Here is a 14,164-nt window from a genome sequence, read left to right as displayed (position 1 = left end):
GTAGTGCAAATTTCCATATATCCTTCTTCGATGGTGCACTGTACAATGTTTTTCCTGATGCATTCCTCAATATTACTATATTATTTAGAGAATTGTCTCACTGTGTGACTGTTGCCACTGCCTGGCAGCAAGCAAGAGGTTATAAAACTAGACACAGATAATCAATGTCACCAGATTTCTGCCATCAAAAATGCGGATATTTCTGGGTAGTAAATATTGAGTAGAAGCTAAGGCTAGACCTTCTTTATTTTCTGTAAGTGTCTGAGGTCATAAGTTTGTATGAGTAGGCTCGCTATGGCTTTTGAGTTAAAATATTTATTTGATGTATTTTATATCACATTTACATTACCTTTCTTTAAATTTCTTTTCAGCTGCTGGACTGGACCTCTTTCAGGGTGATATCTTGCTCCCTGTAAGTAATTAAAAACTTTATAGCTAGCATTTGCCCTAACTGTGTTTTTGGTACAAATCAGCCCATCTCTCCACAGCAGCTGCATCACCAGCTGTTAATTCCCTTTTCAGAAAAATCAGCGAAATGCCCTAAGAAATGAGAGCTACAGATGGAAGTTCCCCGTTCCCTATATTCTGGGTGATAACTTAGGTAATGCAGATATTTTATTCAAATTTTAATTCAACTCCAATCCTTGTTTGTGCTGGAGTCACCATGATAAAAATTTTCCTTTTTTTTTTTTTTTCCAATCTGGTTCTCTCACATTAAAATTCACTAATAACCAGATTGTTCCTTTACATCAAAACCATTTTTTTTTTTTGCCTACAGCTATCATAACAAAACATAATTTAATCAAATTCAATCACTTTTCTTTTGGTCCCATGCACAAATCTGTGTGTATTACCTCTCCAGGGTGAATGATCTGCAGTATCTTAGAGGTGCTTTGTTGTTGACATCTGTTTTCCAGATCTGAATGCCAAAGGAGTTATTCTCCAGGCATTTGAGATGTTCCGTCTTAAGTCTTGCATTGATTTCAAGCCATATGAAGGAGAGAGAACCTACATATTCTTTAGGAAAGAAAGCGGGTAAGGTTATAGCAATTTCTATGTAGTTCTGCTGTGTAGAATCAGCTGAAAATTCATTTAATCTGACTTCAGCAATCTGAAAGTTTAGTCTAAGTTTGTTGTCAGTAGAGAAAAAGAGGCCACCACAAAAGCAACCCGCCTTAGATTCATCTTGGAAGCAGCTGCCTCCCTCTGCTGACTGCAGAGGACATTCATATGAGGAACTTGAAATGGACATTTAATGTTTGGATGGCTACTCTTCGATTCTCATTATTTCTGGGCTTTCTTCAACTGCTCCCACTTTCCAACCTAGGGTTGTTTTATATTTCCATGATGGATGGAGTGACCCCAGTGTACAGCCTCTTAATTTACCAAGAATGTGAATAGCCAGCATTTAGGTTTTGAAAAATTTGGAAGAATGGTAAAAAAAAAAAAAAAAGTGTGGAAAGACAGTTTATTGTGCTATTGCTATTATTTCCCATATCTAAACGTACTTTTAAAGAGCATCTAGAAAAGGACAAAGATCTCATTATATCAGATGTGAATATTTCATGTTCTCCCAGAACTTCATAAAGCATGTAGACACTGATATTTCTATCCTCAGCTCTACTTTAAGATTCAGATATATGTCCTAAAAAAATGTAAACCATGATTTTTGACAAGTTGGTGCTGAAGAGCCTGGTACCAGAAACTCCTCAGCAGCAGCTATTGAAGACACCACAGGCTCAAGCTCTTTGTTTTCAGTACCCATGGAGTATGGTTTTTGGAGCTTAGTTTGCCTTCAGGGTAGAGTACCTACAGATATTTTGATACTTGGTCAGTACTTAAAGAAAGTTTTTATAGCACTATAGTATAGTTTGTATTTAAAGTGAGCAGACTGAGGACATAAATGCTAAGAAATAAACTCTATCTGACAGTAAGATCTCTCTCTTAGGTGTTGGTCCATGGTGGGGGACCTGCAGACTGGACAGAACCTCTCTATTGGGGCCGGGTGTGACTACAAAGCAATTGTAGAACATGAGATCCTGCACGCTTTGGGATTTTACCACGAGCAGTCAAGGATGGACCGAGATGACTACGTGACAATCTGGTGGGATGAAATTATTGCAGGTTGGTTTTGAACTTCAAGTTAGATTTTCTAAAGTGCAGTCTTATCAGTATCTTTCTTCCCCTGACAGATTTTAAACCTTGCTGAAAGATATGACTTAGAGACACTGGTCCACCCCTGATGCCCCTGTAAATCAGTCTGTAGCAAGATTTGGGTACAACTTTCGTGGTGAAAGACCATAGACTATTTAAGGCTGTAGGAGAGATAACCTGCTTGGAAAGCAGAAGCCTATTACCCCTTGGCTCCACAACTGGTCTGCTTCCTGATTTTGAGCACATCACTTCCCCTAAGAATCTATTTTTTCTCTTGCCACATAATTGCAAATTGTAAGCTTACTGGGAGGGTGTCTTGGGACCCCAACATATTCTGAGTTTTGAGGTGGCTTTCTAATGAAGGGTTCTCCAAAATCTGAAAAGGTTTTATACTCAGAGATTCAGATTTTCCAGGGACTGGAAAGATCTACTTTGTACATAAAGAAGCCTCAAAGTGATCAGATCAGATAGGACACATAAAATAGGGTTCTACCTTGCTCTCCACTGCCCAGTGTCTCTGGCAGGTACTTGCTTTCAGGTTTAACTCCATCAGATTCAGTGGCTTTCTGAGTTTCAGCAAACACTCCACAGTCTCCTTAGGCAGTCTCTGCTTCTGTCTTCTGTGAGGGCTGGTTCTGTACTACTTTATGATCACCTATTTTTCTGAAAAAGAGTGAGTGGAAGTCTATAGCAAGTTCCAAAAGGCGTGCTAGCAAAGACACCAAGTATAAGCTCTCCTCTCATTCCCAGTGGTGATGCTTTGAGATGCCAGTGCAGCAAAGTTGCCCTGCCATCACTCATGCTTTTTGTGGAAGCCAGATCACTTCAGTCTCCAGGGTAATGCACTCAACATCTTTGCATAGAAGTGAAAAATACATGCAAAAGACTTTTCAGAAAGTAACAGGATTCAGGGAACATCGTGTTATCTTTTGGATAGATAAAAACTGCTGGTACAAGCAGTCTCTACTGACCTCTAAGTGCAGTGTCTGATATTTTGAATTGCTCCCAGCTGAATGGCCATGTGCATTCCTACTTGTCTCTGCCCTCTACGTGTTGTCTCTTGCAGTGGCTGAGCAGGAGATGAAATGTGTCTGTTGATCTTGCAGACCATGATTTTTATTGCTATCACCAGCCCTGAAAACAAATCACCTTATTAGTAACTAGGTCTCAGCCTGAGTCAAGGTGATGAAGTTGATGATGACAGTAATAGTATCTAGATTCTGACTTTTATGGAGTGCACCCGCAGCAAGTTTGCTGACAACACAAAGCTCGGAGGAGTGGCTGATGCCCCAGAGGGCTGTGCTGCCATTCAGAGGGACCTCGACAGGCTGGAGGGATGGGCTGAGAGGAACCTCATGAAGTTCAACAAGGGCAAATGCAGGGTCCTGCACCTAGGGAGAAATAACCCCAAGCAACAGCACAGGCTGGGGGCTGGCCTGCTGGAGAGCAGCTCTGCAGAGAGGGACCTGGGGGTCCTGGTGGACAGCAGGCTGACCATGAGCCAGCAGTGTGCCCTTGTGGCCAAGAAGGCCAACGGGATCCTGGGGTGCATGCGGAGGAGTGTTGCCAGCAGGCCGAGGGAGGTCATCCTGCCCCTCTGCTCAGCCCTCGTGAGGCCACACCTGGAGTGCTGTGTCCAGTTCTGGGCTCCCCAGTACAAGAGGGATATGGAGCTGCTGGAGCGAGTCCAGAGGAGGGCTACGAAGATGAATAGAGAGATTATCTGTGGTGTATTAAGTGGCCACAAATGTGGAACAACAGAAAAACAATACAGATTATAGTTTTTTATTCTGAATGGAGCTCTGGAGCTGGGCTAATATTACAGTCAATTCCTATATATTGTGTACGTTTCTATCCATACTCAAAGCTTTCATTTTCCAGTTAGGCAAATTTCTTAAGTAGAAAACTTCTACTGAAGCCGTTTGAAAGAACTAAAGGATTAGAGACGGAATAGAAAGGTTAATTTGCTGACCCTGTGTTGGATTTACCCATGTTAATGTCAGAAACATGAACACTATGCTAGCTTGTAACTAGGACCATCACATATATCTTCCACCTTGGACAGGGACTGCCCTAAAAGTCAAACAGGCATTTTTTGCCAAAATATACATTTTGGGCCATACTCCATCTGACTGCTTGTAGATGGCTGCATCAGTATGAGTTCGTATGAATTCCTCTGTGTTGCTGGGGTCAGCACAAACAGGATTTGCCACATGTTACAGAGGAAGGCATAAAATTCTACAAAATAAAAAAAATCTATCAAGTCCTGATTTGTGCAGTGCCCTTCAGTCTGGGGTTTTGGTTTAGTTCACCTCAACTTGCAGTACTATCTGCTTCTCTAAAGGGAAATAAGGCTGATATGTGTGTGTCCATCTATTCCTGCATTGGTGATCTGTAAACCCAAATTTAATAGCATTGTAACAGTTTTGGCCATAATGCATTTTCACGGACTTCAATGCAGATAGCAGTTGGCTAGAGAAGAGATCCCCTGTTCAGGTTGCTATTGATAGAAAAGCTAATAAACCTATAAGATTTCAGAGAAAACACACAGGAGAGCCTGAGAAATGAGATTGCCTCCTCACTGTATGTTTTATAACTTCTAAAAACAAATAGAAGTTACCCTTTGCCTGGTAATGATCTGAAAAACATTATTATACATGCCTGTGTACTGCCAAGGTTTTGTCTCCAGCTATAAAAAGCGATAACATGTAATTATAAAGATTCTCACTATTTTTGATTAAAGGTGCAGTTCAGATACCTGCAAGAAAATAAACTCAAGCCTTTATATAATCTCAAGCCTTGGACTGAAGACCTTTGTGCCCAGAATGCAGCTGCAGGGAAGGGCAGCTATTACACAGAGAAGCTGTAATTATCCACTGAGTGCAGTCATGTCCTGTTTCTTCTTATAGGGAGAATGCCAGATATTCTGAAAACATTATTTGTGATTGGAAATGCTGGGAATTTCTCTTGATTTACTTCCATGCCAAAGTATGTGAAATGGCTCCCTCTTCCTGTCCCATCAGACACCTTCATAGTGAAAAACTTTCTCTAAGAACAAATGATTTCACCAAGAGACTTTGAGACACATGTTTCCAAAAGACATCTCCATAGCAATACCAGAGCAGTATAATCAATCTAGGGTAAAACAAACTATTTTTTTCACAGATTCCTAATGTGCCCTTTGCTACAAAGGAGACCAGAGTCTGGGGACAATCCAGGACTGCCATACCTGGCTCTTTAGGAAGTGAAAATCTCCAGGACTCCTCCTTGTTCTTATGTGATCTAATATTCTGGGAAACTTTTGCATCAATATTCACAGGCTCTGGAATGAAGTATATTAATCCTTAAGTTTAGTCCTTCAGGATGCTTACCATTAGACCATCTAATCTGATCTCCTTTATATCGTTCTTTATAGCTCGTTGATATTTGACTTTGAAGCTACTGAAGTCATATGAGGGTGCAAAACTGCAATCTAAAGACAATGCTTTGTTGTCAAAATTACTTCATAAACCAGTCTTGCTACATTTGAGTATTTTATCCTAAAGTAATTTCTATCAGGTAGATCAATTCTGCCTCATAAAACTGCATTCAAGGGGCCATGCTAAAACCATTTCCTTTCCAATTGCTCTGTGAGATGAAAAACTTTTCTGTTCTTTTACCAGACAAAGAACACAACTTTCTGAAGTACGATGACAGCTTCATCACTGACCTGAACACCCCCTATGACTACGAATCAGTGATGCACTATGCACCATTTTCCTTTAACAAAAATGCCAGTATTCCCACAATTACGGCAAAGATACCAGCATTTAACGACATAATTGGACAACGTCTAGATTTCAGTGCCATCGACCTGGAAAGACTTAATCGCATGTATAACTGCAGTAAGTCATAATTTAACCATGAAAAATTATTTGTTTATACTTCTCAGATGCTCTTGAAGCAGTACTGAAGAGAGCCTGTGGTGCAGAGACCCGAACTGTTTACTCCCTCCTCGTTCCTCTCTTTGGCTCTGCTAACTGCTCACTTTCATAAAGTCCAGTCACTCAACAAACGTCAGGCCATTCACATCTTTTCTTCCATGTTGCTCCTAGGGGCTCAGACGTGGTTATTTGCTGGTATGTGAGCAGTTTCATTATGCCCCTGCTATGAGGTGAAGGCAACTGTACTTTGTCCTCTTTTACTGATGTTCAGTCTTAATTAGATTATTTTGCACCTGGGATTGGCTGATTCTAGAGTCTGACACTCCATCAGCTGGTTGCTGATCTGGTTGAAGATGTTATCACCAGGTGTGATTGTTAGCAACAAGTTATTGTCCCTGTGGATCTGCCATTAGAAGCATCCACATGCAGGCAAACTCAGCTGAACCTGCCTAAGGTGGCTGGCTGGACTTTGCTCCAAGTGGATACTCATCAAGCAGATTGTGATTGCAGGGGTTTAGGCCTTCACTACATGATGTCTATTCTAGTATAAATAAACCAAAACAAACACTAAAATTAGAGCAGAAATACTCCAGTTTTGTTTTAAATGATATAATACTTTGGAGATAACCATGTGTGCATTTTTTTTTTTTTCAGCTTCAACTCACACTCTTTTGGATCAGTGTTCTTTTGAGCTTGAAAATATCTGTGGCATGATTCAGGGCACCAGAGATGACCTAGACTGGGTCCATCAACAGAGCAGTGCTGCGGGGCAGGAAGACCACACACTTTCTGGGCGCTGCAGAGGTAAAGTAACAAACACTTTCCTATGGGCAAGTGCTTAGCTGTAGCAATGGTCTCTTGTTCATGTCTGTGCTGGGCTATGTGCTTTAAATACATCATCTTTAACAACTTCTCTTCATTGTGGTCAACCCTTCAGAAAACCCAGCACTGGCTACTCTGAAAACATATTTTTAAATGATCATATTTGTAGACTACACAGAAAACGTCCTACTTTTAGTATTTCATGCTAAGCAAAGCACCCTCTTCTTTGCACTTGGCACTGTGGGTCTGAGCTAGGTTGCACTAGTGCTCTCGTTAAGCTTTTAAAGCATAGTGGAGTGTTCTCCACACCAGCAGTATAACAGGGGACAAAGAACAATCTTAACTGGAGGATTTTTGATATAACCTGGAAAAGGATTTACTGCAGCTTCCAAAGTCTGAGTAAGAGTTATGTTGCTCCAAGATAAGAATGGAATAGCACTCATAAGCTACTCATAAACATGTTTGGAAAGTGAATGATAAGTTAAGCTTGAGGAATGCTGGTTCTGAAGAAGGAAGAAAGTTACAAAGCTTTTTTATGATAGGAGTCTAGGGATAATTTTGTTTTTAACATGCTATTTTTGCCATTTTTCACAGGAAAAAATCCCAAGCAGGGCGGAGTGAGCCCCAGTGAGGGTTACAGGTTGCTAGCTTACAAATGAGAATAAAGATTAAGTCCTGACAGGCAGTTCTGAAAAGCAAGAGACTGATTTGTCATTATTTAGACTTGGAAAACTACAACAGACTTAAAAAAAAAAAAAAGTGACTTTGGTAAATTTTGCCTAAGTTCAGTTTTTATTTTTTTTCCCCATTGTGTAATTGTAAATGAAAAAGAAGAATTTAGCTGAGTTATTGTTGGGTAAAACAAGTCTGTCCAAAGTAAGCACTTAACTTGCACTTATGCTTTAGCATCTTGTGACTTTGTGCAAAATAAGTACTGATGTTTCCTGAAGAGTTAATGGAGAGTGTTAGGTGTCTCTGAGGATCTCCAGAGTGCCAAAATGAACTGCTTGAGTAGGGAGTGCCTCTCCTTTCAGAGGCCTTCAAAGGCTCTTTGACTCCATCAGGAATTTAGACGCTTTTGGAGAATTGCTTCTGCAGCCATCTCGAGTGGGACCTAATTTTGTTTCCCTAACACAGATGGATTGTATTTTGCCCAAACAGTTTGACTTCTTGCATTGACTTATTACTGGCTAAACTGAAGGAGGGAAACTACAGTCTAAAACGTAGAGAGGAAGTGGCAGCCTGGCTCTGGATTTGATCCATGTATCCTGTTGCTGAAGTCTGCCGAGGCCATATCCTAACTGCCATAGATACTTTCTGTTGCTTTTATTTCACTTTCTTATCAAGAAGGAGGTAGAGTCTGGATCATCTGGGGCTTTGATACCACAATAAGCTCAACAACAAAGTCAGGCACCTGAATAAGGCTCACAGTCCTGTTTCCCACTTGGAGCAGCAGCGATCGTGCTTCAATTTAACATAAATTTAACTTACGGCAAATTGTTATATGTATGTATAAAGCAATTCAGTACCTTTGGCAAAGTTTCTATGGGTATGATTTCAAAACATTGTTACCATGTCCTAACGGTAAAGGAAAATGTTGCCTTGACATGGTTAGAGCAAACGCAATAGACAGAACAGCTCTAGTAGCTCCACTGACCATGGAGGTGGCCGTACTGTGTTTATGCAGCTGCAAGGTTTGGTCAATGATACCCCAACTGTTAGCTAAAACCACAAGAGTCCAAGGAACCTGCCCCCAGCAGAGGAGGCTTTCCCACAGCAGCTGAAAGAATTTCACTTGTTAATCTAATCACAGACTGTAATGGATAACTGAAGAGCAATGCAATACAGATAAGAGGTGACAAGTTCATGTGATACCAAGACGTGCGTGCAGATGCTTAATTCCTGGTACACATAAGGAGAAAAGTAGATACTTCAAATCTAAAGATAACTTTAGAGAAACTTGCTAGGAAATTAAACTAGAGGGACAGAAATTTGTTTTTGCCCAATTTGCCCAATCCGAGAAGCTGAGTTTTCAAATGTCTTTGGACAAGTTACTTATAGACCTTATCTCTGCTCAAGGTCAAGGAAGTGCTAGTTCAGTGCCCAAACCTTTTCTGTTATCTTTGTCACTGATAAGAAATTATTTTACTCTTCATAAGGTAATAAAGTATATGATCTCCAAGATCTCATCTTTGGATTATCTTTGATATAAATCAAATAAAAGATGTCTGCTAGTTACTTGCTGTCAGCACTGAGTCTTCTGTCTCATCTCTGACATTCCCGTGGCATCCAACTTCCAGCTAGGCCAACTAATGCAAAACTGGCAGTAGCTGCTGGCAATGAGTTCCATATATATGCTAAACTACTAGCCCTACTAGTCCTAAACTACTTTGTACCCAAGTCTACGTGATTATTATGCACTGTTTCCTCTATACACTGTCTTGAATGGTTATTATGCACTGTGTCCTCTACTATTTATGTTAGCTACTACACTTATGCCTACTGAAAGAGTGGAGTTGAAATGATAAATATATACCATGCGGCTAGCAGGAAAGGTGGAAAGAGATGATGACACTCAACACTTTTTTCACAGATGCTGGCTACTTCATGTACTTCGACACCAGCTCTGGAAAGGCAGAGGAGGCGGCAGTCCTAGAGTCTCGAATCCTTTATCCCAAGAGAACTCAGCAGTGCCTCCAGTTCTTCTATAAGATCACAGGAAGCCCTTCTGACAAGCTGATCATCTGGCTTAAGGAAGATGATGGGACTGGAAATGTTCGCAAGATGAGGAAAATTGAAACCTTTCAGGGTAATTCTAGAAATATGAGAAATATATAGAACCTTTGGGAAAGAAAAATTGGCTTAGAAATCAAAACATTTTTCCTAAGCTACCAGGAGAGTATGCTGCAGTCTGGATAAGGATTTTGGTATTATGCGATATTTATTATTCACATTTAGCAGTGAAGCCATGGGTTGTGATTATGTAATTTAAGTGTTCCACAGCAGAAGTCACGATGTTCCTAATCTAACAATGTTATGTTATGCTCAGTGAATGGGAAGGACCCCAAATTGCTGGAGATCATTGGCTAGATCTCCATTGGCTATAGTATGATCTGACAGTGAGCTGCTCATCTTTAGACATTAGGAATACCTGTGCTCATCTTTAGATATAAGGAACCCCAGCCTAAATTTTTATACGTCTGCAAATAGAAAAATATATGTAACTTTGGAAATGTGAATGGGTGCCCACTTCGGGTGATTTTGCAAAATAGGACAAATTCAGCCAATGCATCACTAAGCATTTATGCTGTCAAAACCCAAGACTTGTGATCAGCCGCCTTTATCAGGCTACTGCATTTTGCAGGGAGGGACAAGTCCATGAAAAAGTGACCCATAAGAGTTAATTTTAACATGTTGGTTCACTGACACCCATCCACTTCTTATGTCTCGGTTTTTAGCATGCTGCTCATTATACTAAAGACTGTCATTCACTAATGTTTGAAGAGTTCCTAATACAATGTGTCCAAAGCAATTTGATGATAATGCAATGTAAGCATAATATAATCATAATACCCACTTAAGACTTCCATCCTTCATGGCTCTGTGAGAGGTCCAGTTGTCTAAAAATGCAGCTGGAATAGCTAACTAGGAATAAGCTGCTTCAGAATATCAGAATATCAGCTAATATCACTAATCATGCTGATGTCAATGTTTTGCTTTCCTTTCACAAAAGCGGATAATGACCATAACTGGAAAATTGCCCACGTAACCCTCAATTCTCAGAAGAAGTTCCGATATCTCTTCCAAGGACTAAAGGGCAACCCCAGCTCTTCATCTGGTGGGATCATTATCGACGATGTCACACTGACAGAGACCCCCTGTCCCACAGCTGTGTGGGTCATTCGGAATTTCAGTCAAATCCTCGAAAACGCATCAAGTGATGTTATTCAAAGCCCCCGGTTTTACAGCCCTGAGGGTTATGCTTATGGCATAAGTTTGTATCCCCAATCCAGAACCAGTGGCTACTCTCGCATTGCCTTTCATTTGTGCAGTGGAGAGAATGATGCTGTTCTAGAGTGGCCAGCTCTGAACCGCCAAGCCATGCTCACAGTGCTGGACCAGGACCCTGACATCTTGAAAAGGATGTCTGCAAGCAGAAGTTTCACCACAAATAAAGACCAGGTTGCGTCAGGTAAGTGTTATTTGCCTGGAGGAATAGTGGAAATGAAAGCTAAAGAATCTGAGTCACGGGACAGCGCAGGAGTCATAGTTGGGCAACTTTGGCTTCATTTTCTAGTTTGGGGCATTTTCCTGTTTATGACTCAGAGTTCCTGTCTGCAAAGGATCATCTGACGTAAAAAATGATGCATAGAAGGTTGTTGTTGCTATGAACAATCACTGGGATATCAGAGTTTGACTCTAAATAAAATCATAGAATCATAGAACCATTAGAGTTGGAAGGAACCTTGAAGCCCATCCTGTCCCAAACCCTGCCATGACAGGGACACCTCCCATCAGCCCAGGCTGCCCAAATCCCATCCAGCCTGGCCTTGGGCACCGCCAGGGATGGGGCATCCACAGCTTCTCTGGGCAGCCTGCTTCAGTGCCTCACCATCCTCATAGTAAAGAATTCTTCCTAGTATTTAATCAAAATCCCCCCTTTTTTAATTTAAAACCGTTACCCCTTATAACAGACTTGTAGAGAGTTTTCCTTTGCCAAGGAGCTGGCAATTCTCATTCTACCTGTGATTTGTCGCCACAGGACAATGTAATGCCAGTAGAGGGCTTTATTCCATTGCATCCTACAATAATTTAAGCTACAACTACATTTTTGGGGCTTGATTAACTTGAACATACACAGTCTGAATATACAAGGTCCACACTGTAGCTGTATTTAAGGAACAAAATACCTGACAACACCTGTGAGATCAGTCTGCAGCATCTGAAACCAATTTTTCTTGGCTTGATGCAGACTGAAGACTCTGTCAGACACGGGCTACTTTTTAGCTCCAGGTTTATATAGCTTGTTGCATCATAGTTCCGTGTCGAGCCCTGGGACACCTCATGCATATGATCATTCAAAGAAATAAGAACGGGACAATATTGAATTTGCTACAATATGAAACAGCAGAGATTAGTCTCCATCCCTCTTCACGTTTTTCAGTGGAAATTTGGTACATGTTTTTTCAGCAGGAGGTTTTAAACATTGGGTATGTTTAACAGAACCACAACAATGAACAAAATCTGCCAGACCCTAAACCATAGGTACTTAAAAGATGATGAGGGGGTGTCCTTATGCAGGAGGGAGCTCTTAGCTGGTGAGAGCAAGGAGGTAATTTGTGTTTGGTCAATCCTCAATTAAAGGGGAGTTGTGAATTTAAATGCCCTCACATAGATTTAGAGACCTCACGCAGACTATTTCTAAGCATCTGCTGGCATCATTTGTCAGTCCTCTGTGATTTGTTTGAGTATCTGAGCCCTGAATTTGATTTTGCAGCATAAGTCCTGTTTAACATTGTAATGCAGGAAAAAAAAAATGTTGTCATAGCTCTAGGCTGCAGAACTTCGCAGTTCTTATTTGCTACTCATATTCTCTTTGCAGATGGTAGTGGAACCCTAATATGGGAGAAACCATCTATAACTGGAAAATTTGATGCCTCATGCAATTGCTATAGAACTGTAGACTGGGGGTGGAACAACTTCATCTCCCACAGCCAGATGAGGCGTAGAAGCTTCCTGAAAAATGATGACCTGATTATTTTTGCAGAATTTCATGGTAACGACCTTTTTCTTGATTCTCCTTGCAAATGCAAATTGTTGATCCTTTCTATCCCTTTTCATTCATTCACATTACTATAGCCACCTGTCCCTGAGCCATTTTCTCTTCTAATGGGGATCAACTTTGAAAAGCATTTTTGTGTTTTAGTTTCAAGTGGGTGATGTTGACTGAAGTGTTTGAGCTCAGAGGAATCTAAATGGCATGGATTTATTGAAGGTTCATTTCTCAGCACCCTAACCAGTAACTATGTTCTCTTCTAAGCTTTGAACCATACTAAAAGGCTGTTCCTGTTGTGCTTATTTTCAAACAGAACAGCCACACTTGGCACAATTTTCCAAAGCACAGACTGTTACTGATTTACCTGACTAGTTGCCATAATTTTAGTATTATTTTCTACCTTGTGCTTTAAATACACAGAACTTGCCATGGTATGGCAGGAGCTCAGTAAAGAACAAATGGACAAGCAGTACTCTCCAGTCTAGCCTCTTGGATGAAGAATGTTATGTATAATAATAGTCACTGTTATCTGATGTCTTTCACCTCTTTCCATTTTTTAAAGATCTAACTCACCTCAATAATACTGAAGTCCCTGTTCAATCTGAACAATCTGCCATCATGGAAAGCTTCCCTTTTGAAAGGCAGAAGAGAGCTCTCCAGGATATGGAGCCCGTTCAAGACTGGCTGCCTTACCCGCAAGACCCGTGTGATCCAAACCCTTGCCAGAATGATGGAGTCTGTGTGAATGTGAAAGGGAGACCAAGCTGCAGGTATCACAGAACTCCTCCTTGGTTGCCCTGACTTACCTCTGAACCAAATGGTGCAGCTACTAAGTGGTCAGAGCTACAGATCTCAAAGATCTGTGTCACTGTTTTCAAAGAACAGTGGGAACAAAACATTTGATTGCAGAGACTAGTTTCTGTTAGCAACCAGAGGGGAAACGCAAAGGAATCTCCTTCTGTGGTGCTTTTAGAGGATGTCCATAGCTGCCAAACAAGGTGGGGATATTGTGATGCGAACCCATCTAATGGGAACTGCCAATCCAGAAGAGTGAGCGTGGAGATCTCAAGGAGGGCCTACAGGGCAGGACAAAACTCCTAATCCACATAAATCTGTGCTTTATTTTCCCAGGTGCCCATCAGGACATACCTTCTTCTTTACAGGTGAGAGGTGTCAGTCAATGCAGGTCCATGGGAACATCCTGGGAATTACAGTTGGTGGAATTGCTGGAACCATTGTCTTAACAATCGTCCTCATTTCCATGATGGCTAGAAGATAAAGATCTGTAGAGGAATAAATCTAAGTCTGGTGTTTTTCCATAGTTCATCAAACATCAGTTTTCAATGAAAAATGATGAATACAACTTGAAGACCAGCCAGCATACAGATGTTGAAATGCTCTGTCAGCATTTTGTCAGTTGTTTATTTCATGAGACTTCGCAGTTAAAGATCACGTTGAACTGTTGTCTAATAAAAGTTCACACACTGAA

At 40.9% G+C, this 14,164-nt stretch overlaps 2 protein-coding genes across 4 annotated transcripts in view; both read left to right on the top strand.

Annotated features, from left to right (window-relative positions):
- The window catches only part of LOC106038157 (meprin A subunit alpha-like), a 16,867-nt gene extending 16,455 nt beyond the window's left edge, over window positions 1-412 (top strand). Inside the window, exon 16 of the mRNA XM_013184452.3 lies at window positions 372-412. The gene's annotated coding sequence lies outside the window, so the exon portion shown is untranslated. The remainder of the gene's footprint in view (window positions 1-371) is intronic.
- Window positions 1-14,164, top strand: part of MEP1A (meprin A subunit alpha) — a 15,227-nt gene extending 1,063 nt beyond the window's left edge. For 2 of the 3 annotated variants that reach the window (XM_066995047.1, XM_013184454.3), the window contains exons 4-14: window positions 372-412; window positions 523-601; window positions 918-1,035; window positions 1,949-2,124; window positions 5,817-6,038; window positions 6,732-6,881; window positions 9,493-9,708; window positions 10,633-11,091; window positions 12,502-12,675; window positions 13,238-13,445; window positions 13,807-14,164. In XM_066995047.1, coding sequence (XP_066851148.1) covers window positions 372-412; window positions 523-601; window positions 918-1,035; window positions 1,949-2,124; window positions 5,817-6,038; window positions 6,732-6,881; window positions 9,493-9,708; window positions 10,633-11,091; window positions 12,502-12,675; window positions 13,238-13,445; window positions 13,807-13,954 — 1,991 coding nt within the window. In that variant the 3' untranslated portion in view covers window positions 13,955-14,164. The remainder of the gene's footprint in view (window positions 1-371; window positions 413-522; window positions 602-917; window positions 1,036-1,948; window positions 2,125-5,816; window positions 6,039-6,731; window positions 6,882-9,492; window positions 9,709-10,632; window positions 11,092-12,501; window positions 12,676-13,237; window positions 13,446-13,806) is intronic. The other variant, XM_066995048.1, reaches the window with a different exon arrangement.

This window comes from Anser cygnoides, chromosome 3 (genome assembly GCF_040182565.1).
Source record: "Anser cygnoides isolate HZ-2024a breed goose chromosome 3, Taihu_goose_T2T_genome, whole genome shotgun sequence".
NCBI lineage: Eukaryota > Metazoa > Chordata > Aves > Anseriformes > Anatidae > Anser > Anser cygnoides.
The sequence above is the reverse complement of the archived record's forward strand: the minus strand, read 5'-3'. Positions and strand labels throughout refer to the sequence as shown.